Here is a 25,466-nt window from a genome sequence, read left to right as displayed (position 1 = left end):
AAAACGCCGATCCTTCCTTCACTTTCTCCACTTTTAATTCCATTTCAACCTGTAATTCTGAGAGTGGCACCAGCTTTGGAATCTCACAGACCCAGATCAACGCACAACGTCTATGCAATATCTGCCATTTTTGCGTGATTTCAGGAGACCACTGGCATTCAATGATTTAAACATTCCTGATTGAAACTACGCTTAAAAAATTCTATAGTCCATGGCAAGCGCTAACTCGTGGTTTTGCCAAGGCAAGGCTTGTATCCCATCTCAGGATATGCTGCCCCCAAAGATGCCGCTTCCGTGTAAGAAATATTTTCAACTGAAGGGATTTGAGAAACGGCAGGTGCAGGAAGCACTCACTGACCTCGGAAGGGCGCCAAGAGGGATACAAGCAAACAGTCCTTGCTGTGTTTTCCCCAGTAACAGCCCTTAGTTCATTCCCTTCCGTCCCATCACATTTTCCCATGACTTTCCACTCTTCCTTAAACTTACTATAAAAACGCTCAGGTTTAACTGTTTTTCAGGGGCTTCATTTCCTTGTGAAGGCTCTCATGTCACATAAAACTTACATTAAATAGATCTGTATGCTTTTCTCTTGTTAACCTGTCTTGCATCAGTCCAATTAACAGTGCCCCAGCCAGAAAACCTAGGAAGGTCATAGAAAAAGACATTTTTTCCTCCCCTACAGTGGCAAGGTTGGTTTGTGAGGGCAAGTAGTTTGGCTAGTGAGTAAGCCAAGCCTAGCACCCGCATCTCAACTCACTTTTGTTCTTTTCACTTAACCCATGGTTTTATTTTATCCTTGCAATTACTCTAAGAGATAGTTATAACCATCTTCATTGACCACGTATGGAATCTGAAAGTAACTGCACACAGTACAGGTTTTTTAGCATTTGAAAATCCACAAGGATCTTGCGCTGTCACCCTCCAATGTTTAGGGTCTGAGCAGGGGTTCCTGACCTCGGCTGCCTTTACAATCAACCTGGGAGCTTCAGAAAATACTGATGCCCAGGCCCCACTTCCAACGAGTCAAATCAGACCATCTGGGAGTGAGCCCCAAGCATTAGGACTTTTTAAAGGCGTCTCTGAATCTTTGGGTGGAGGTTGGAAAGTGACAGCCCATGGGCCAAACTTAGCCTCTGCAAACTCTTAAAAATCAGAAGATTTCACATAATGCCTAGATTCTGGCTGCATCTACAACTATGCTGCCCAACACAGTAGCCATGAGTCACCTGTGGCTCTTTAAATTAATTCAATTGAAATAAAATTAGGAATTCGATTCCTTGGTCATACTAGCCACATTTCAAGTGCTCAAGAACCACATGTGGCCACCTTACTGGATGACGCAGATATGAGACACTTCCATCATCACCAAGCCTTCTATTGGACAGTGCTGTTCATAAAAATCCAAGAATCGAGGCCCACATTCCAACAATACAACACTGGCCGGAGGGTCATCTGTCTGACAGATGCGCACGCTTTCGCATCGTCAGCCTGACTCCATTCATTCATTTACATGACCTGTCCGTCCCTTAGACCTCATATGCAAACCCTACCTAGACATTACACGTGCTAAATAAAACTTGCCCAAGGGCTTGATCAGACAGATTCAAAGTCTTCACCTCTAAAGCCTAACTGCATGGACTGTGTGTTTCCTTTCTCCCTCCCTCCTTGCATCTCCCTCTCTGTTTTTACTACAGCAGGAGGGTTAACCAGTATGACAGCGGAATCTACCTGACAAATGACTTTCTGGCTTTTGGAGTCGGTCTCTGCATGATGAACGTGTACTTGTCCTACATGGTTCCCTGTGATTTGAAAAATCAGGTTCATCCCCTGCCTACCAATATTTCAATATCCATAGAAATGGTCCCTTTCTCCTTTGAGGGATAGGTGTTAAGGTACATGAATTCTCTCCCATTCTGGACAGTTAGCCCTTCTGGGCCCAATCCTTGCCCGATCTGCTTCAGAAGCTCCTTCCAGAAGCTGGCCCAGTCCTCTAACTGTGGAACGTGCTCAGACTATGTTGGCTGAACCAAGGAACCAACCGCCATTAGGTCACAATGGGAAACCTGGATGCAGTGCCAAACCCACAATCGTCGACTTATAACTGTTCCTTATCCGGGCTCTAAATGAACTTCAGAGAACGCCAACAGAAGATTTAGAGATGTGAGCATCTCAAAACTAACCACACATTCGCAACAGGGTTTAAGAGAAAGAGCTTGGGAAGCTGCGTAACTCTTCAATGGGAGAAAATTCATACAACACTTTGTACCTGGATTTAACGAGGACTAAACCCAACAGTCACCCTCAAAAAGGGAATGAATCTCACAAAGCCACTAGTTTCAGATTTAATTAAAATCTCCTCTAACCACTGCCAAGACATTCTTTAGTCTTTTATTATCCTCTCCAGAACTTTTCTTTTTTAGGATCTAGGGTTAGCAAAATAGTAAGTCAGGTTCTCCTGATTGCTTTATATACTAAGCCCTGGGAAACAAACAGGGAAAATGAAGAGTCATATGGGAGTTTCAGTTTTTAGTAAAGTGCGAAAGACAGAATGGTCCCCTCAAAAGAGATTTTTAAGTGGCAACGGCTTTCCCTCTGGCTCAGATCACATCTGGAACACGGGGCTTCTCCCAAGCAGAACAACTCAATCCCCAGCTCAGGAATCGGGTGTTGATACAGAGTACCAGGCAAGGCCCAGAGGCAGGCAGCCCGGACTGGGAAGGGGATGACTCACCTGCAGGCCTTCACCCTCCACATCAAACCTGCAGGGGCCAGGGCCAGCCAGCTGCAGCCTCCAGTCTCAGCTAAAAGGGACAAAGAAGGAAGCCCCGTGCAAGGTTAGGGTACGCGGAGAGGAGGGCATTACTCCAAGGGAAAGGTAGGGAAGAGGCTTATAAGAAAAAACAAAGGCTCTTCACATGCCACAACTAGGGCACTTAGCTTCCAGAATCCAATATACCATTTCTATTGTAGTAATAGTATATAATATACCTATTACACTAACAGAATGCTATTACAGTACTTCTATTACAGTCGTCTCTTTGAAAGAACACCTTTGAAAAGACCTGACCACCAAGGTACTCTTAACAGAGAAACCTGACAACCCATCACCTGTGTCAGAGAACATTCGCTGGGGCCCGGCACAGGGTTTCTACCATATGAATGAAGGGCACACCCCTCAGCAAAGCAGGGCAGGCTGCAGGAGCTCTCACTGCCACCCCCGCTGCCTCTAATGCCCTGCTTACTCTACATTTATTCTTACCCCAGCCCTCCTTCCTACGGGAGGAAAGCTCAGCCAGGCCACAAAGACCCTCGAGGCCAGAGTGGTGGTTTCCTTAGACCACAGGGAAGGAGCTCCCTAATCACATGTAAGCAAGTCAATGATCTATTCAAGGCCACCTGGGGATGAAGCCGCAGAGCACAGAGTAGGAAGGTTTCCCCCGCGTGGAGTAAACTCCAAAGGTCAGTGTTAGAAACAAAAAGGAGGATTATTGCATTCAGCCTCCTCCCAAGTGAAAAACTGGACTTTGGAATCCTTACACAGACTGTCGAGTTCAAACCAACACAGGGAAGCGGTAGCATGCTTTAAAAAAATAAAGCAAATGATAAACTCAAGTAACTAACCTTCCGCTCGGCGTCACTAATCCCCTCTCAACAGAGAAAAATGCCAGCCGCAGGACTCCTGCATCTGGTTACATCAGAGGAGCTATTTCAGGCACGAAAGGGACTCTTTTGTACCGTTCCTGGTTGTGGTCATTGGGGAGGGGTGTGCTATTCAAAATATCCACAATGAAAATGTACCCATCCTACATATACTTCATATTGTTTCAATGACGGAGGCAACCTGACCACTGTTTAGTTTAAAGCACCACCACCTGTCTCAGAACTCTCTATAAAAATTAATATAATCTATACATACCAAGCACGTAGCACAGTGCCTGGCACATTCGTGTGTACTGATACACAGGAGCTCTCCTTATTCATAATGACAGCTTCTAAAGGCTACCACGGACCAGGCACTGAACTCTGCCCTTTACACACATTCTCAAAGACTCGTCCCCACAATTCTACATAGGTGCCATTATCAAGTTCAATTTACAGACAAGAAAACTGATGTACACGGAGGTTAAAGCAACTTGCCAAAGGTCATGCTGCAAACAAAAGCAGGCTGTGATTTAATCTAAATCGAAGGTTCTTCACCAGCATGCCATGCAATTTCCTAACTAACAACAGGGCAGCGTGCGCACCAGAATCATCTACCCTCTCTTCCATTTCATGCTGCAATGATTTTTGTGGTCTCTTTTATGTGGAATGAGAGCAGCGTGGGGAAGCCATTTATCAACGTGTGTGCCCATCACCACCTTTGGCAGCCGCCCTCATGCTGGGCTCAGCCCTGCTTGCTGAGGTTCTCCCTGTAGCCTCAATTCTTACAGGGTAAGAAGATAGCAGATAGGAGGCTGGAGTGGCCTGTCTTGGCCCCTGGGAGACAAGAGGAAGCCTGGAGTCAGGAAGCAGGGGTCCAGGCTACTGGAAGGAGTACAGAGAGTGAAGCGAGCTGCCAGGGCCAGTGGCTGACTGCAAGGCCAGGTCAGCTCAGCTGCCCACAAAGTTCTTACTTCAGAGAAGGGGGACAGAGTGACAAAGTGGGGAGAGGCAAGGACATGGTAGAACACCTTCCTATGGTGCGCATGCGCGCGCGCACGCGCACACACACAGCCCATGACTAGATACGGTAATGTGAAATAGCATTTCATGCCAAATTTATACTAAATACAATCAAAGGAAACAAGAGAGTTTCTAAAGCCAAATCACACTACGAAGAAAACAAAAATGGATGGGCTTAAGCATTATTTACAACTGCCAAGATACAGAAGCAACCTAAGTGTCCATCAACCGATGAATGGATAAAGAAGATGTGGTACATATATATACACACACACACGCAAATATATACATACACATGTATATATAATGGAATACTACTCAGCCATAAAAAAGAATGAAAATTTGCCATTTGCAGCGACATGGATGGACCTGGAAGGCATTATGCGAAGTGAAAAGTCAGAGAAAGACAAATACTATATATGATATCACTTATCTGTGGAATCTAAAAAATACAACAAACTAGCAAATATAACAAAAAAGAAGCAGACTCACAGATACAGAGAACAAACTAGTGTTTACCAGTGGGGAGAGGGAAGGGGGGAGGGGCAATACAGGAGTAGAGGATTAAGAGGTACAAACTGTCAGGTATAAAATAAGCTATAAGCATAGGGACTTCCCTGGTAGCACTATGGTTAAGAATCCGCCTGCCAATGCAGGGGACACAGGTTCAATCCCTGGTCTGGGAAGATCCCACATGCCGCGGAGCAACTAAACCCATGCGCCACAACTACTGAGCCTGTGCTCCACAGCCCGCGAGCCACAACTACTGAGCCCACATGCCACAACTACTGAATCCCGCGTGCCTAGAGCCCATGCTCCAAAGCAAGAGAAGCCACCGCAATGAGAAGCCCACGAGCCGCAATGAAGAGTAACACCCGCTCGCCACAACTAGAGAAAGCCCGCTCGCAGCAACAAAGACCCAACGCAGCCAAAACTAAATAAAATAAAATAATTAAAAAAAAAAAGCTACAAGCATATATTGTATATCACCAGGCATATAACCAATATTTTCTAATAACTACAAGTGGAGCATAACCTTTAAAAATTGTGAATCACTATATTGTACACCTGTAACTTATATAACACTGTATAGCAACTATACTTCAATTTAAAAAATATGGAAAGACAGGAAAAGAATGGATGGCCTTAGAAATATGGCTAACCGTCTGTCTTGTTTTTTAAACACTGACAAGTAGGCGTCCGGCCCTTCCTTGCTCAACCTCTGACCATAACAGGCCATCTTGGATCCTCTCCTGATGTTTTCTAAAGTAGTCAATCGACAATACATTGAACTGTCTGGCCCGTTTTCTTTCCATGTGACCTAAGCCAGATGGGTTCATGTTTAATGTTATAGTGCTTCCGTTTAAAGTAAGCCAAAAATGAGAATAATAAAGTTTCTTACGCACAAATGCCTTTGGTTCAAAAGGAAGTGTCCATTTCTCTAGAAGGTGGGTCAAAAAGGATCTTGCTGTGATTTATGTCATAGAGTGTTCTGCGTATGTTTTCCTCTAAGAGTTTTATAGTGTCTGGCCTTACATTAAGGTCTTTAATCCATTTTGAGGTTAAATTGATACAGCCACTATGGAAAACAGTATGGAGTTTCCTTAAAAAACTAAAAATAGAACTACCATATGACCCACCAATCCCACTACTGGGCATATACCCTGAGAAAACCATAATTCAAAAAGAGTCAAGTACCACAATGTTCACTGCAGCTCTATTTACAGTAGCCAGGACATGGAAGCAACCTAAGTGTCCATTGACAGATGAATGGATAAAGAAGATGTGGCACATATATACAATGAAATATTACTCAGCCATAAAAAGAAACGAAATTGAGTTATTTGTAGTGAGGTGGATGGACCTAGAGTCTGTCATACAGAGTAAAGCAAGTCAGAAAGAGAAAAACAAATACCGTGTGCTAATGCATATATATGGAATCCAAAAAAAAAAATTGGTTCAGATGAACCTAGGGGCAGGACAGGAATAAAGACACAGACATAGAGAATGGACTTGAGGACACGGGGAGGTGGAAGGGTAAGCTGGGACGAAGTGAGAGAGTGGCATGGACATATATACACTACCAAATGTAAAATAGATAGCTAGTGGGAAGCAGCCACATAGCACAGGGAAATCAGCTCGGTGCTTTGTGACCACCTACAGGGATGGGATAGGGAGGGTGGGAGAGAGACACAAGTGGGAGGGGATATGGGGATATACGTATGCATACAGCTGATTTACTTTATTATATAGCAGAAACCAACACAACATTGTAAAGCGATTATACTCCAATAAAGACGTTTTAAAAAAAAGGAAGTGTCCAAAATTCAAAAACAGAAAATTAAATTTTAAAACAGAAGGGGGACAGTGACCCAAAACATCCTTACTCAAGAAACTGAGCAGAAACCAAGTCTTTCAACAACCTGTGGCGTATTATCAAATAATACCACATGCATGAACACATGCACACACAAAATCTCTGAGCCTTGAGCTCTAAACTTAGGAATGCAACAACATAGGTCCATCTCCAGTCTAGAAAACCCCAGCTGGAGGCCAGAGGCAAGGCAACCTCTTCCCAGGGTTTTAACACGAAGGACCACATCTGGGTCAACTTCTCTGGCAGCAAATACAGGATACAGGGCAAGTAGGGACATCAGAAACTGACTCAATGAGATGGTCAACCGATGGCTGGGCAGACACACTCAGGACTGAGGCAATGGAACATGGTGGTGAAAAGCCTGAAGGTTGTGAAATCAGACCCTAGCTCACTTCCTGCAGTGGTAGGAATAGAAGCTACCCTGTGACTGTGGTGAAGCCATAATGGTTCAGTGATGGCAAACAGTGAGGGCTGACTGGCTACCGACGCCCCTCCCATCACCTCCATCACCAAACCAAGAGTGAGCTTCAGCCCCTCAGAGGGTGGGCAACAAGGTGACCTAAGTCTTGGGATTCTCAAGCACTGATCATCTGAACAAATGGAATTTTGCATCTGTCAACAGCAGAACACTTTAGAGAACGGAAATGATCCTTTGGTTTGCAGCCATGACCAAAACTCTGAGACCTCAAATGCATCACAAGAGTGGAAACGGCCACATTAAAACCAAAACCTTTCATTATGCTTTTTTTTTTTTTTTTCTAGACAAATGAACAGTAAGCTACTCTGCATTCTTTTCAGCTTTTTTTTTTAGTATCTGATACCATGGCTATTAAAAACAATCTCTCAAAGTCTTTGTTGAGCATCAGAATGAGACAGCTGGGATACTGGCATGAGGAAATGTTCGATCTTGTCATTTTGCAAAAGGAATTCATATTCATAATTAATGATGCTTTTGTCTATGCCAGAAAGAAAATCTAGAGGCTCAACGATGCTTAAGTAAATTCTACCCAAGCCAACTGCAATACAATTTTATAAATTATAGAGCAACAGAGAAAAACAAGATTTTGTGACTTGTGAGCAGAAAGAAAAGGATTAACAAGGCAGCCACACTTCAAGGCCAAAATTGGAGTAAAAGTGTTGATTTCTGAAAGGATGGTTTCATTTTCTGTCTCCTCCGTAAGAAAGAGTAATCAAAAACTTGTAACATCCTTAGATGTGATATGACTACAGGTATTTGAAAGACTCTTTGTTCCCAAGTGTGCCAGACACACATCACCAGGTACAGAACCAAGACCACCATTATCAGCCCAAAATGTCAACTAAAAATAACCAAGATGGGCAGATAAACTTACAAATTAGCTTTGGTTTAAGAGGCATTTCTATGGAGATATCGGTAGAGAAGTAGAAAACCCTTAAACAAATAAATAGCCTTAAAGATAACTTTTCGCATTACAGAGCTATTGAAGAGATTACAAAAACAAATCAGTTGTCTTTGTACAGCTCCCATTACAGAGCTGTTGAAGAGATGACAAAGTTTTATTTAGTAACAACTTTGTTAATGGCTAAGCAAATAATGATGAATACAACACAAAACAGGCCAGGGTAAGGGAGGGAAGAGTAAATGCTTAATGCGCATGGTTTGTTTTCTTGTGGTGAAATATACCTAACATAAGATTTACCATTATAACCATTTTTTAATTAGGATTTTATTTCTTTAAAGCAGTTTAAGGTTCATAGCAAAATTGAGGGGAAAGTACTGAGATTTCTCATATATTCCCTGTCCCATACATGCATAGTTTCCCTAACTAATCAACATCCACCAATAAAGTGGTACATCTGTTACAACTGATGAATTTTACACAAATACATCATTATCACCCAAAGTCCCCAGGTTACATTAGGGTTCACCGTTGGTGTTGTACATTCTATGGATGTGAACAAATGTTTAAGGACACGTATCCATTATTGGTATCACACAGAGTGTTTTCACTGCCCTAAAAGTCAGCTTTGCACTGTAACCATTTTTAAGGCTACAGTTCAGTGGCATTCAAGTACATTCACACAGCTTTGTACAACCATCACCACTATCCTAGCCATCTCCAGACCTCTTTCATCATCCTGGGTCCAGGGTTTAATTTGGGGTGATGCGGGTGCTTTGCAAGCAGACAAGGGTGGTGGTTGCACAATACTAAATGCCACTGAATCATTCAAGTTGGTTAATTTTGTGCTATGTGAATTTCACATTAAAACAGAACAACAGTGCCTGGCACACCACGGCACTCACTATTTGTTAATAAATGAATGAGTCCTGGCCTTAAGGAAGCTCACGGGTTGGTAAGGGAACAGGGAGAGAGCAGGAGGTGCCCAGATTCTGGGCTTGGAGCAAAACGGGGCAGCTCCTAACCCCTTTGAGGACTGAGAAAAGGGTTCCCAGAGGACAGACTGCCTGAGAGAAACCTTAAGGGATCAGCTGGAGTATGCGGGGGGAGGTAAGGGAGAAGAATATCCCATGCAGGGGAAGGTGACATTCCCTATCCACGCGCGTGTGGGAGATAACTAAAACACTCAACGTTCATTTCACAAACTGGTAACTATGACAGGTGATGCATCTATTAATTAACTTGACTGTGGACATCGTTTCGTAACGTACAATACGTATATTAAGTTGTCACGCTGTACAACTTTAAAAATCTCACTGTACAACCTAAATATACACATTTTCATTTGCCAGCCATACTTCAGTAAAGCAGGAAAAAAAATGAAACATTATTAAAAGAAAAATCAAAAATTCAAAAAATCAAAAATCATTCATTTTCCCATTATATTACCCCAAATCTAATAAGCAGTATAATAAAATAATTATATGTAATATATGTAAATATTTGTTTGTAATAATTAGAAAAAACATAATAAAATGTAAGAGTAATAAACAAAATAGTAATAGGGGAACTTGTAAATGTCAGAAAAGGTCTTTTGGGAGGAAAAACAGTGACCTCAATGGATCTAGAGTAGGGGCAAAAGCTGGGAGGAGACAGGCAAACAAATCAGAAGTGGAATCAGGAGTGAGTGCCGGAATCTAGAAGTGACCGGGAACCCACCACGTCTGACGTGAGCAGAGGCCCCAGAAGGGATAGGTAATCTTGTGTCAAAGCTGTTTGGCGTTCTCACGGCCTCGACCTCATTGGAGCTCCACGGTCACCCTGACAAGCAGGTACAGCAGACCCGACTGTCCTCTCATATATGACAAAACCAAAGGGTGTCCGCTCAGACTGACCCACCAAGGCCACACGGCCTGCATGGCCTGCAGCCAGCCTCCTGACCCAGGCACAGCCTCTCCAAGAAGGAGGGCAGCTCAGCTAGAATGAAAACTCCAACACTCCGTTCAACTCCTTCACACTGTTCTTATTTGAGTTAATCTTTTTTGGGGGGGGAACCCTGCATATTTTCACTGTGGGAAATGGCCTTTCGAGTAAAAAGGAAGCATTCCTTTTTGGTAAGATGTGGACTCTTCACAAAGTTTTACACACAACTCAGCATGGTGGTCATTTCCCAGATGAAACAATGCATGGACTGTCAAATTTCTAAAATCCGAAAATAGTTATGAATAATTTAAAGCCTAGCTTAAATGAACCAAGCTGTCCACAACCGCCTCAAGAAAAGGCAGAGCCGCGGGTCCATTAAACTGCCAAATAAAAGCACCTAAGAGGTCTAGCTCAGTGGTTCTCGACCAGGGTCATTTTGCCCCACCAGGGGACATTCAGCAATGGCTACAAATATTTTTGATTTTCACAACCGGGGAGCAGAGACCAGAGATGCTGCTAAACAGCCTGTAATGCACAGGAGAGCCCTCACAACAAAGAATTATGCAGCCCAAAATGTCTAGAGTGCTGGATTGAGATTCTAAATTCCCAGGTGATTCCATATATCCAACTGAACTCAGAGGTGGAAAGAAGGTGGATTGACGGGTCCTGAAGAGCAGATACACACACTCCAGGCTCTGCTGCTTCAGAGCTGTGTGGCATTTTAACCAAGGCACTTCAAGTCACCGGCCAGTTTCCCTTGTTTGCAAAACGGGGTTCCTACTACCTTCCTCAATGAGATCAGGCTAGCTGAGAGCCTCAACAGGTAGAGGGCCCTCCGTAGATCCTCAAGGCCAAGGCTGGACTAAGGTCCCAGCCGCCTGCAACAGGCAAAGGCTCCAAGGTACTTCACTGTTTCCGAATAGCACACACTCCTGGCATTTGCTTTATACACACACATTTGGAAAAGCAAACACCAGAGCACAAAGGCATCCATCTAACATGGTTGGGGGCAATTTTATTATCCTTCAGTCTCATGAAACAGGAGTCTGTTGATGGGCAGTGGGAGCCTGGCATTGGGGATCACTGCATCTCCCTCACAAACGTGCTGGAAGCCCACCTGTGGCCAGTGACCAACAGGACCACCACCAGTGGGAGGTCAGGGGTGTGTTGACACGGTTCATGTTTTCCTCCGGGTCCAGCACAAGCTACGCATCTTGCGCTTGGCTTTAAATGGTATCATCCGAATGAAGTACCGCTCTCATAATCGGCACTGCCTTTCAACAAGCACAGATGGCACTCACGTGCTTAAATGGCAAATCGAGGGCTAAAATTCGGGGGAGCTCAACAGGCTCTCAGATCTGGTTCTCTGGGTGGGTTCTGAGAGAGAGGGGTCAGGAAATGGAGGGTGGGGCTTCCCTGGTGGCGCAGTGGTTGAGAGTCCGCCTGCCGATGTGGGGGACACGGGTTTGTGCCCCGGTCTGGGAGGATCCCACATGCCGCGGAGCGGCTGGGCCCGTGAGCCATGGCTGCTGAGCCTGCGCGTCCGGAACCTGTGCTCCGCAACGGGAGAGGCCACAACAGTGAGAGGCCCGCGTACCACAAAAAAAAAAAAAAAAAAAAAAAAAAAAAAAAAAAGGAAATGGAGGGTGGCAGGCACGTGCAAAGTGCTGAAGGTCTTTTTTGTCTGCCGTCAAGCCCTTGCGACAAACTGAACGGGCTCAACCAGAGTCAGCGGGAATAAAGCCCGTGTCAGTCTTGCACGCCCGTCATTCCCAAAGAGAAGCCTGCAGGTCAGTAGCACAGGGTGAAGGTTCCGTTTTCACTATCTCCTCCACAATTCCTTTGTATTTTATCAGGTACCTTTAGCCATCTTCAGAGAACTGTATTGCCCCACTATGGGCAATCACATTAAAACAGTACATTTTAAAGATCTCTTTCTGCCTTGGCTGAAACAGTAGTTTCTTTTTATTTGTAATCACTCAGCATTTTCCCCCTCCTAATTTGAAAGGGGGTGGGGGGAAGATGCAGCACTGTAGCGGACTGCAAAATGCACTCAAATGCAGCTCTAAAGGAAAGCACCACCCAGCAGCTCCATGTTGGTTTCCATGGTAACCGGGGTCCCTGGGCCCTGGCACTCACAGCAGGAAATGCTGCAGATTTCCACAGCAGTATCTTTTTACTAGACATAAGATGTCCCATGGCAATTTTAAACATTTGGGAATCAAAAAACATACCGTGTGTGTATGTGTGTGTGTGCGCACGCACACACGCTCATAGATCGATATATTTACAAAACTAAGACAGTGTAGATGAAAGAAGCCAAGTTATTCTTACAGATAAATATGCTTATGTCAAACATAACAGATGATTAAAATATAAGCAAAACAGGCTGTCACACACTCACACACACACACACAGAGGGCTAAAAGAAAACAAAAACATCTTCCATAGAAAAAGAAAGGACTGCAATGGAAGTGGAAAACTATTTTGGGAAACCAGACAACCAAGGATTCCGTATAAACAAGCCAACAAAAATCTTGACTAACGATAGGACGGAGCTTTTTTCCATAGCTCATGTTCTTTCCTACTTGAATGGTCTCAGGAGCTGAAGTCAACAAGCGGTTGGCCAGGTGGCTTTCAGGGGAAACCACAGGACAGAAAGCCCTGACCTAGGAGTGAGAATCCCACTGCCCCCACTGCAAGCTGAGCGGCCTCAGGCAAGTGACTTCAGCTCACTGAGTGTGCCCTGTAAAAATGAAAAGGTTGCACTACATACTAGATGGTCTACAAGAGAGACTCTCTACCTTCTAAAAATGAAAGACCAGAGCGTTATGTTAAGACAAAACAAGGCATCAAACCTCCAGGTAATTCTCATGTCAGGCCACAGATATGTTTCCAAAAGCAGTGTATAAGAATCAAATTTCTTTATATTATATCAGGAGAATTCACTGCCAGACTCTGGGTGAGGGAAGACCTTTGGGATATTCTTTTTCTCTCACCTTCTCTCTTCTCTGAGTGATTTCCCAATACCACATGTTTCTTCCGGCAGAGCACAAGTGAACAGCTAAGGTGAAATTTTTAGTTCAAAGTAGTTTTCACATTTCGTGCATGTTTTCAGGCTGGGGCTTTATCTGAGCAGAGGGGAGGCAGCTATGCAATCAGGCAGAATAGACTCAGCCTAGAAAAATACTAGTTTGACAACTTCTAGTGTCTTCAAGTTCACGTTTACACTCCAAATGGTTATTTTTATCTGAGGCAGGCAGAACAAACCAAGTTCACAACTCTATTGCAAATGATCTTCCATAAGCAAGCATTGTTTTAAAAAAAAAAAATTGCCTCGTCTGTATGAATTCAAATAATTGCACTTTTTCATTAATGCGAATTTATATTTTACCAAACGTGACTCTGGTATGTCTGTGTGTGTGGCAGAGGGATGGGGTGGAGGGGCTTAGTTATTTTAAGCCAAAACGAAAAGCAAAGGGAAAGAGCTAAGGTGGGGAGGAGGGTGGGAGGGAGATGATGGCGGGAGAGTCCCCCCTGCTTGTGCAGACAGCCCCGCAGGCAGCTGGAAGGATGGAGATGCTGGGTAGCCCACTTCATTATGTAAACTGCCTAATGACACAAATAACCATGCTGCACGCAGACCGACCCAGTCACCCATAAAAACACACATCCCCTCCACGCTTGGACCTTCCTCCCCACTACCACTGCTACCACCGCCACCATGTAATTCACCAGCGTTTATTAAGGCTGCCGAGGTTAAACAGAACAGCACGCATCATATTTTCCCTGGCGTTGCTTGAATTAAGTCAAACCAGAGAAACACTACTGACTTCAGCGGGAGCAAATGCTCCTCTTGGTCAGTGGGAGGACAAGCCTTAACTGGACACAAGGGCTTGGGTGTGGGATTTTTACATCCCTAACTCTCCCTGGTAGACGATATTAGGATTCTAGTGACATCCTGCTCTGGACACCCAGAAGATACGTATGTAAAAGTGGGACTCAGGTTAGTGCCCTTCAGGCTAACGCACAATAACTGTTCAAGGGTCATTTCGGGAAGGTGCAGTGAAAAGCCAAATACCATCCAGGCAGGCCACAAGGAACCACAAGGAAACAGCCCATCTCTGGCAACTGTTGCTACCCAATCAAAGATCAATAATAAGCCACTTGTAGAGCGGGAAACGATGCTACTGTCAGGGATCACTTTTAGTATCAAGATGGGATTGGAAATGAGGGATTTTCGTTTCAGCACCAGTGATGCTTGACTCATGATTCCAAATCTCCTGGAATATACAAATTTGCCCATCAAATTAATTGCATATACAAAGTCCCCATCTCCTAACTCCTTTAACACAACAAAGGAGGGGAAAAAACAGAAAATAAGATTTTCTTTTAGAAATTTATTCAATGAAAATAATAAATATATGGATTCCTTTGTTATTCCTCATCCTTACCTATACTGTGCTTTGTAAAAAAAAAAAAGTTTAAAATCCACATGTCTCCCTACTGTGCTAGACTCAACACCAAGTCTGAGTTTCATGTAAAGCAAACCAAAAAATAATGACGTTTTTAAAAAATGGAAAATGGTAAGACAAACCTCACATTCACAGGGCCATTTTTAAAAAGTTGTTTTATCCTAAGCAGAGTATGCAGGATTAAATGTATCGTGCTGATGAGTTAAAATGACTCAAGGTCTATCAGAGTAGAAAAACATCAAAACAATGAAACCCAAAGCAGAATGCACATTTATGAGCTCATTTTAAAAGGCATTATATCTTTTTATGTCATCCCTTACTAGGTCAATGATAGCTCCAAAATCTCAGAAGAGATGGAAACTTTATATCTTGAAGCTATACTTAATAGGCGTACAGTTTTTAGCTAGGTTACATATTATTAGAAATAGCAATAATTTACAAAATTTTTTTGTACTTCATATAAGATTGAAACTCATAGGTATTCAATATAAACAGATTACATACACATATACATACACAGATTCGGAGCGGCTTGAGGGGCTGAAGGAAGTGAATAAGGCTACACTAAAGCTATTCCAGGTTTTGGTCCCACCATAGCCCTCAGCAAAGTTGTAAGCATATCAAAGATGAGCTCTACATAGAAACCAGTCGTCCTGGAACAGAGAATTTGTCTCTCTGTCATTCTAAGCAAGAATCTGCTACTAAGACCAGTCCGATGCTTCAGTGCTTTCAGCTAATATATATATGTATGTATAGGTATATGCTTATATATACATACACACGCACGTGTATATATACGTTATACACAAAGGTTGTTATATATGTTGTTACAGATACGGGTTGTATAGATATGTGTGTGTATAGACAGACATACACACACACATATCCTCATTAAAAGGAGTACAGCTACAAAGCCCAATTAATAAAGGGCAGTTTGATACAACCCAGCGTTAAAGTTGTTCTTTGCATTCATCACGATTCAGAATATTTACAAATGGTGAATACATAACCGTGAGAAGGCAACCCAGTCTTGGATGCCTCTGAATCCACTTATTGTTCAACACTAGGTGACTTTCTGACTACAGAATCTGGTAATACGGATTCATTTTGCCAAGATATTTCAAGTAAAGGAGATACGCCAACAGCAATCACCCTCCTCAGGTTCATGAAAATTCCTTAAATGCACCTTGAAGAGGGCAACAAGCAAAAGGCTGACCTTTCTTAAAAGCTAGGCTTCATCACAAAACAGTTTTCTCAAGCTTGTCCATTTTTTCTGCTCCCATAAAGAGCCTTTTTTGGACACATTTTTCCTAATCACCCCCCTCCTCATAAAATGTTAATTCCACAGACCTAGGTATGTCTGCGTATTACTGTATGCATATCTGTACCTGATATATAAAAAGGGTAAGACCCCCTTCTCCCCTCAAGAACCAATTTCCACCCCCTTTGGAATGATATCTTATCCACTGAGAATGCATGAAACGGACATGCTATAAAAAGAAGGTGGAAGCATTTATTGTTGGGAATTATTATTGTTTACATGTACCTCTCCACCTAACACTCCACCACCACATGCCCGTCTAAACCTTTCTACCACCCACCGACCCAGTGCCTCAGAAACAACACCTCTTTGCTTTCTTTACTAGGTATACAGTAAGCTCTCAGTAAAGCTTTCTGATATAAAACAGAATAAATCAGATGACTCATAAAATACGTACATTTCCTGTTAGCCTTTCTTTGTAGGAATTGTTATACTCCTTATATCCATGCTGTGTCATGTGGTAGCCACTAGGTATATGTGGCTATTTAAATTAAAATTAATTAAAACTAATTAAAAATTTAAAATTATAAATTCACTTCTTCAGTTACACTAGCCACCTTTTAAGTGCTTGATAATCTCAAGCTACCATACTGGACAGCAAAAACGCATAACATTTCCATCATCACAGAAAATTCTATCACAGAGAACAGCCCTGGCCCAGCCTAAAAGCTCCACGAGGCCAGGACCGCATCGGGGTCACTCACCGTGGCACACGCAGGATGTGTTAAGCCCTGGCAGAAAAGCAACGCAATTAAAAGGAAACAAGAAATATGGGAGAAAAGGTAGCTTTGTCTTGGCTCATCCAATTTCCTACTTTAATCAACTACAAGTGTTCTTATTTTTCATAGCTTTGCTCTTACTTACTCCCCACACCCACCTACAATACAGCAATGAGAATTTTCAAGATGTAACTACCGGGCTTCCCTGGTGGCACAGTGGTTAAGAATCTGCCTGCCAATGCAGAGGACACGGGTTCGAGCCCTGGTCCGGGGAGCAACTAAGCCCGTGCACCACAACTACTGAGCCTGCGCGCTAGAGCCCGCGAGCCACAACTCCTGAGCCCGCACACATAGAGCCCATGCTCCGCGACAAGAGAAGCCACCGCAATGAGAAGCCCACACATCGCAACGAAGAGCAGCCCCCGCTCGCGGCAACTAGAGAAAGCCGGTGCGCAGTAACAAAGACCCAATGCAGCCGAAAAATAAATAAAAATTAAAAATAAATAAATTAAAAAAAAAAAAAAGATGTAACTACCAGCAGGGAAAAATTGGCTTCGGGCTTCTTCAGAATAATTCATGTGAATCAAAATCAAGAGGTCAAATTCAAAACCCCAAAAATGAAAGGCAATAGAGAGTTTCTAGGTCATTGTCAATACAGCCTGCCTAGATTCATGTTTTAAAACATTAGAGAAACCAGCTGCTGGTCCATCCACTATGCAAGCAAGATATGAAGTACTTTCACTTTATCAATTTTTATTTAACAAATCAGCAACTGTTTCCTGGGCATCTACAATGTGCTAAGGCTCCCTTGGCACTATGGCAACCATATACAGACTCTAAGTAAAATTAACACCAGCAGGTTTCCATAAAACTTTGAGGCTCCAGATGCATTCTGCTAGATTCCTTTTGCTCCCCATTACCTATAAAGCCTCAGTTGGAGTAAGATCATCAGAAAAATTAATACACTCTCCTTGAATCTTTCAAAACAATAAGCTTGGCTCTTAAAGGAAAATTACAACTGAGCTGTTTCTCAAATATTCATAAGGTCTCTCCTCCTTTAAGAATCCTAAGGACAATAACCAAAAATAACTAAGGAGGGGCTTCCCTGGTGGTGCAGTGGTTGGGAGTCCGCCTGCTGATGCAGGGGACACGGGTTCGTGCCCCGGTCCGGGAAGATCCCACATGCCGCGGAGCAGCTGGGCCCGTGAGCCATGGCCACTGAGCCTGCGCGTCCGGAGCCTGTGCTCCGCAGCGGGAGAGGCCACAACAGTGAGAGGCCCACGTACCACAAAAAATAAAAATAAAAAAATAACTAAGGAACCTGAACTGGCACATCCAAGTACAAAACCAGTTTAGTGATCTATTGCCACATCTATAGATTAGTGGGTTGCAGTTTTATGCCTTTTTATTTTTAATTAAGTGAATGTAAGTGTCCATGTTTCTTTAAGGTCATCTTCAAAGAATATGCAGTTCCAGTCCTGCAAAAAAGTTTTTTTATGACCTTATTTTATTTTATTTATTTTTTTCAGTTTGTGGCTGAGTAGCTTCCTAGGTAGAAATCATGACTTAATTACATGAAAGAAAGTTCAGGTCTCAAACACCGAAGTCAATCCAGAACTTAAGGGCCAGTGAAGTTTCAATTAAACAACCTGGTTAAAGTAAAACTTGGGGGCAAACAAAACCAGTCTGGCTGCCTCTTGAAAACAGCTTCCTGTCGCCTCCTCCCCTAAAAGCGAAGATTCCCCCTTTTCCCCCACCCCAACCAAGAGCAGGTAGCTGCCTTTAACCTACCTGTCCCCTTCCTGTGACTGCCATCATGGATTTGCTGGGCCCTCTTTGGCTACAATGAAATACAAACTCACTCAGTCCTGAGACTCAACCTCAGAGAAGGGTCCCAAAATTCAAATTCTGAACTCCTAAGTGGAATCTGGCCAAAGACCCCATCTCACCAGCCTCCTGCCCCCAGAGATGACAGCCTTCTTCACCTGGACCCTCCAAGGGCTGCTTACAAACACTGTCTGTGCCCTGCTACATGCCAGATACTTACCAGCATTTGGGAACCTGGGTTCCTCAGAGAGAAGCAGGATGCAGGCCCTGCCCTGGAGGCAGTTGAGTCTAGTGGGGAAGATGGTGACCACACAGGGAGGTCAACACTCTAGAGGGAGAAGGTGCTACAGAGGCCTCAGGCCTGAGACCCAATTTACCCTGGGGACAGAGAAGTGGGAGTGGTGGGGGACAAAAGGTTCACAGGTGATGTGACTCTCAAACTGGCTCTAGGAAGACAAGCCGAAGATCCTCAAACATCTAAAGGGGGCAGAGAGGGGGTGGGCTGGGAAGGGCACTCCAGGTCTGGAATGCACATGTGCAAGAAGAAAGGGATCAAAGGTTTTAAGGGATTCAGGGAGCAGAGAGCATTTTTTTGTGGGTGGAACTGCCGGCCATGGGTAGAGATGTCATTGGACAGGTGGGTGACGGCAAGATGGCGAGAGGCCTTATTCTCCTGGGAAGCCTTAAAAAATCTGAGATTCCTAAGCGCCATCCCACTCCACCCCCACCCCCCAGTTAATCAGTAACCACAGGTATAAGGCAGGGCTCTGAAATCTGTACTTTAAAACAAGCCTCCTGAGCGACAGGATCCACGCAGTGAGATGAGGAGAGCGTGGCGTTTAACGAACTCTATACTAAAAACACAACGTATTTTTAAGAACCACGACTGTGCCATTCAGTGTTAAGCTGTGGAGACTGTCTTCATCAAGACAGTCTCCACAGTCAGTGAAGACTGACTGTCTTCACCTTGGCAATCCAGGCTCACTGATTAAAGTCCACCTCTGACCGCCTGGACCTCGCTGGCTATTGTGAAAGTTCCAGCTTCCACCTGCCCTCCTCACGCACACATTGCGGGGCTCTTCTAACCGTATTTCTCGCCTAACCTTCTCTCTCCTTTATCCTCTGCTTAACCTCTGCTTCCTTCCACTCCCTTTGTCCCCAAAGCGAAAACTGGAAACTCTAAAGATAATATAGAAAGAGAAATTTTAGACTGTCCAACTTCATTCGTATTTTAAGATTTAACAGGGCCAAAAGGAGATTTTAAATCGTAGAATATTAGAGCTGAAAAAGGTTACCTGCGATCATCTAGGACCCTACTAGGTCCTGGGAAAACCCCTTTTACAAGTGGGGAAATCAAAGCCCGGAGAAGTGAAACAAAATTATTCAGGGTCACGTAGCTGGCCAAGCAGAAGACAAACCCAGGCATCCCAGCTCCCAATCTATTCATTACTCCAAGGTGCTACATAGATTGTTGCTGTTGTTGTTTTAATGCATTCAGGATCAAGTAGCTTTAAAAGCAAACTTAAGTTTATACTAAATCTAGGAGCACCTTACATGAGGAATCATAATTTAATGGTTAAAATCTAGACTCTGGGCCAGGCTTCAGTCTCCCCACTTCCAAGCCATGTGACCTTGGTCGGTTTAGCTCTCTTCGTCCAGATTTCATCATCTAGAATGGAGGTCATAAGCACAGACCTCACAGTGCTGTTTCAAGAATGAAAAGACTCAATCCATGTAAAGCACAAAGGACAGAGCCCAGCCCGTGTTACGTATTCAATAAAGGTGATTAGAGATGATCTAGTCGTCTGGGGATCCATTTCCTTCCTTCTTAGAATCTTAAGCTCCTCACTCTGGGTTTGGTGTATTATCATCTCAACATCCCGGAGATGGTTTTTCAAAGCTATAAAGTAATTACAGAGGCACACTGAGGCAGCCAAAAATGAAAGTAACACAGCATTATGCTCTCAAAGGCCCTAGTTGACACAAGCAAATGATGCAAGGGCCACGAAGGGCCAGTGCTAACTAAGACGTGCCCCTGCCTTCCAGTGAAAGGGGGGCACCAGGCTGCACGCTTACAGGTGTAGGAATGCTACTCCCCAACACCAGCCACCGAGGGTTGAGAAGCCTCCCCCGACCTTTGTTCTTTTCCTTTTCTTTTTTTAAGCAACCCAGACAAATGCACACCAGTCAGTTCAACAACTCCTATGATAGCCCGTGTGCTGGTCCATCATGGACACGAAGAAAATGGAGACCCTGCCTCACAAAAGTCAGGCATCCTTTGTACAACAAATGCCTAGACACTAATTCTTTGCGGCCAATAACACAGAAACAGGGGTACTTTCACACTGAACACAAGTTGTACATTCATTCCAGAGTGCAAACACCAAAAAAATATGGAACTGTATGTATTATGGTGTTGATTAACTCTTAAATTTCATTATGGTTTAATTATTCACCTAAACATGTACATTATAATAGCGACTTACACTCTTTCGTTTAAAAAAATGAATAGAGGGCTTCCCTGGTGGCGCAGTGGTTGAGAGTCCGCCTGCCGATGCAGGGGACACGGGTTCGTGCCCTGGTCCGGGAAGATCCCAGGTGCCGCGGAGCGGCTGGGCCCGTGAGCCATGGCCGCTGAGCCTGCGCGTCCGGAGCCTGTGCCCCGCAACGGGAGAGGCCACAACAGTGAGAGGCCCGCGTACCACAAAAAAAAAAAAAAAAAAAAAAAAAAAAAAATACAACAGAGTTCTAATGTACTTCCACGTTCTACTTAATAGTTATATGACTAGATTGATTTTGCTCTTATAATGCCTAGCTTTAGAAGATTTTCCTAAATAAATTATATTCATAGCTACTGCAAAATATTTGCTAAAAAGGACAAAGACCTTTCAGAGCCATTCCCTTTGAGAAACAAGATGGATTGCTAATATTTTGGAAACCAGAGACCTGCTAGCTTGAGATTCTGGATACCAGCCCAAAAGAGACGCATTTAAGAATAACTGCTATTGCCTTCTCATCTTTCCAGCAAGAAAGACTCAAAAAATATGATATCTAAAGGCTCTAAGCAAGAGACTGGACTTTCCATAGAGGGTAGATATCGAACTCCAAACTGCATCAGAGTTACACCCTGTAATGACCACAAGCCCAAATATATTTGCTGCTGACCAAAACAGATTGAAGCTTTTTTTTTTTTTTAACAGATTCTTCATTTCCTTGGAGGTGCATACACCATTAAAAGAGATTACCCACAGATCTCCAAAAGGATGTATACATGGACATTAACTGCAGTGTAGCTTGTAACAGTACGTAAGTGGAGATAATCTAAATATTCCTCAAAATAAAAATGATTTGGGCTTCCCTGGTGGCGCAGTGGTTGAGAGTCCGCCTGCCGATGCAGGGGACGCGGGTTCGTGCCCTGGTCCGGGAAGATCCCACGTGCCGCGGAGCGACTGGGCCTGTGAGCTATGGCCGCTGAGCCTGTGCGTCCGGAGCCTGTGCTCCACAACGGGAGAGGCCACAGCAGTGAGAGGCCCGCGTACAGCAAAAATAAATAAATAAATAAATAAAAAAGAAAAATGATTAAATCGTGCTACATCCAGACAGTGAAATTCCATTTGGCTGGTAGGACCAATGAGGTAGATCTCTAGGTACTGACATAGAAAGATAATTATAATATACTGGGGAGTAAAAGCACGGGAACAATGTTTCTTACAGGTTACCTTTTGAAAAAGATCTTACAAATATATTTTATTCCATATATCAACCTACATATTGTTCTACGAGTAATTTTTCTCCCATATGTGTTTAAGTATGCAAAAAAGTCTATAAAAGACACTAAGCCCAATCTCTGCAAATGGTACTGAGAGGGTAGATTTTACTTTATATACTTCGTTACATGACTTTTTTTTAAACTAAAGAGCATGTTCTATATTTTTCAATTGTTAAGTAAAAATTAACTTAATACAACTAATTTGATGCTTACTGAACATAAGATGTGCATTCAAGTTTCTCTCTTATCATCTCCATAAAATATATCTTTTTTGTATCAACCATACATTTTTTAGGTCATATGAGTTCTCACACTCCCATATTCAATAAAGTTATTTCCTCCCAGTGCATATGGATTCTAGACATCGAGATGTAAAGTATTCTGGTATTGCTAAAAGTGACCTAAAATCAAATGGTTTAAAAATATATCAAAGCAGGGGGCTTCCTTGGTGGTGCAGTAGTTAAGAATCCACCTGCCAATGCAGGGGACACGGGTTCGAGTCCTGGTCCAGGAAGATCCCACATGCCGCAGAGCAACTAAGCCCGTGCGCCACAACTACTGAGCCTGCACTCTAGAGCCCACGAGCCACAACTACTGAGCCCACGCACCTAGAGCCCGTGCTCCGCAACAAGAGAAGCCACCGCAACGAGAAGCCCACGCACCACAACGAAGAGTAGCCCCTGCTCGCCGCAACTAGAGAAAGCCCGCGTGCAGCAATGCAGACCCAAGGCAGCCAATTAATTAACTGACTGATTGACTGATTAATTAATTTCAAAACACAACAAGCCATCTCAGGCATACATAGTTGTTCCTTTCATTTATTTTTCACTCTTCTCGTGCACTTTATCATCTAGAGAACGATTTGCAGCTTCTACGATGTGGAATCCCACAGAGTTAAAAAATCTATGTATTTTTAAATATGAGTCAGCTAAGCTCTGACAACTTAAGCGCTATATTCTTGTAAAGCGCCCAAGGGTAAGAGCCCACACGCTGAGCGCCGTCAATGCTGGGAGCCATCCCTCCACCTGCTTACCACGTGTGTTGGTGGCCATGTCAGCCACTTTCTGAAAGGCATCCAAGAAGGCAGCTGCTGCTACTACTGTTGTCCTAAGATGCAAACAGAAAACAGAAGCATGAGGAGTGTCTCACACTAGCAGATGCAAGACAGCAAAAAGGCTGCAACTGCTGCTGAGGACTGAAAGTAACCCTCCAGGAGAGAGAACCCGGCTGGACACGGACAACCGTTGGCTTTGTGGACCCACGTTATTCTTAAGAAAACTTTCTCCTTCTCATATTAGCACTCTCCCCCGATAACGTCCAGGTCATGCAGCGCTAGTCAATAAATGCTAGCAATTCTTCCCACCCCATTCCACCCAACAGTATAAATTATCACCAGGTTAAAATTTCACCAATGAGGAAAAAGGTCTTTCTGCCTAAAAGAACAAGTTATTAAAAAATATAAATGGTATACGTGAAAGTGATTTTAGAGGAGGAAAACAATATAGCTATATGGATTGGCAGAAGGAATCTTGGAGAGTGATCGTCTAGGTTAAACAATTCATTTTAGAGTTGGGAAAACTGAGACCACAGCTACATAGTGATTTTCAAGATCACTAGCTCATACCAGGGCTGAGACCAGTAGCCCAGCAAGACTTACAGTGCCGTGTTCATCCTACTACAAGATCCAGGCTATGTGACTTTTCCCCCTAAATCATAATTATAGGGAAACTGAGATACTATTTTTTTCAACGTTAGAATGCTACCTAAACAGCATCTTCTGAATTCCTAAAAGCTGAGAATGAGGAGGAGTTACTATACTCATTTGCTGTCCTAGAAGTTATTCTGAATTCTTCCCATCCCCTTGAGCACTTGAAGATGCCTTGAGCACTCTGTGGTCTCCTGGTTCCTAGAGTCGTGGTCCAAGATGTCACTGAATGAAAAGTAAGCACTGCTGCATCTCAGGGCCGTGATTACCCAGGACAAGCAAGCAAGCCCCAGGCTCACTCACAAGAACTCTGTAACAAAATTTACAGCCTGATGCTAATTTCCAAGTATTTCACACATGAATCCAGCCCCACTGAGCATTCCTAACAATGCAAAATTGCTGAAGGATGAAGATGAGAATAAGGACTAAAAAGGAATGAGTTCAAATCAGAGGGAAAAAAAAAGAAAGAAATGACCTTTGAACATAAGCAAGAGTAGCTATGAAGCAAAAGGTTCCCGGAAGGTGATGGAGTGGTCCCCAGGAAAACCTGGGCAATAGTCCCTCAGAGCCAAACTTCAAAATGAGGCCTGGGGGCTTCCCTGGTGGCGCAGTGGTTGAGAGTCCGCCTGCCGATGCAGGGGACACGGGTTCGTGCCCCGGTCTGGGAAGATCCCACATGCCGCGGAGCGGCTGGGCCCGTGAGCCATGGCCGCTGGGCCTGCGCGTCCGGAGCCTGTGCTCCGCAACGGGAGGGGCCACAACAGTGAGAGGCCCGCGTACCGCCAAAAAAAAAAAAAAAAAAAAAAAAAGAGGCCTGATATTTTCCAGTAGAGCAAGAGAACATTCTGCTCAAAAAAAAAAAAACCACAATGACATACACACTAAACAAAACCAAAACAAACAAAAAAAACACACCACTTCAAAGTATATTTCTTAAAGAGTTGGCACCATGGAAAAGTTAGCTTTATCAAACACCCTGAGATTTACAAATGGCTCATTCTGATTCATAATTAATATCTGATACAAGTGCTGGGTTTATTCTTATTCAAGTCAAGGCCGATCTTCCAAATTTAATGAGCCACAGCTGGATAGGTGCCTTGAGTATTACACAGTCACCAGGGCTCCCGTGAAAACGAAGACTGTGGTCAAGTGTGACAAATTAAGAGCTTTTAAACACCGACTTCCGATGAGCCATATTTCACTGACTGCTTTTTTCACAGGACATCTTAGCTCTCTCTAATGGGGCCGAGCAAACATGCATCCATCAGCAGGAGAAAGGAGTGCTTCAGCTTACATGCTCCAAGACTAT

General features: G+C 43.7%; 1 protein-coding gene across 7 annotated transcripts in view; it reads right to left on the bottom strand.

Annotated features, from left to right (window-relative positions):
• MTSS1 (MTSS I-BAR domain containing 1) overlaps nucleotides 1–25,466 on the bottom strand; it is a 163,008-nt gene that overhangs the window by 114,373 nt on the left and 23,169 nt on the right. For all 7 annotated transcript variants that reach the window (XM_029222971.1, XM_029222970.1, XM_029222972.1 and 4 more), the window contains exon 3: nucleotides 23,486–23,559. In XM_029222971.1, the coding sequence (XP_029078804.1) occupies nucleotides 23,486–23,559 (74 nt within the window). The remainder of the gene's footprint in view (nucleotides 1–23,485; nucleotides 23,560–25,466) is intronic.

The sequence above is a fragment of the Monodon monoceros genome, unplaced genomic scaffold, assembly GCF_005190385.1.
Source record: "Monodon monoceros isolate NGI ecotype Baffin Bay Population unplaced genomic scaffold, NGI_Narwhal_1 Super_Scaffold_14, whole genome shotgun sequence".
In the NCBI taxonomy this organism is placed as follows: Eukaryota; Metazoa; Chordata; class Mammalia; order Artiodactyla; family Monodontidae; genus Monodon; species Monodon monoceros.
Note: the sequence above shows the minus strand (reverse complement) of the source record. Positions and strands in the feature narration are given on the sequence as shown.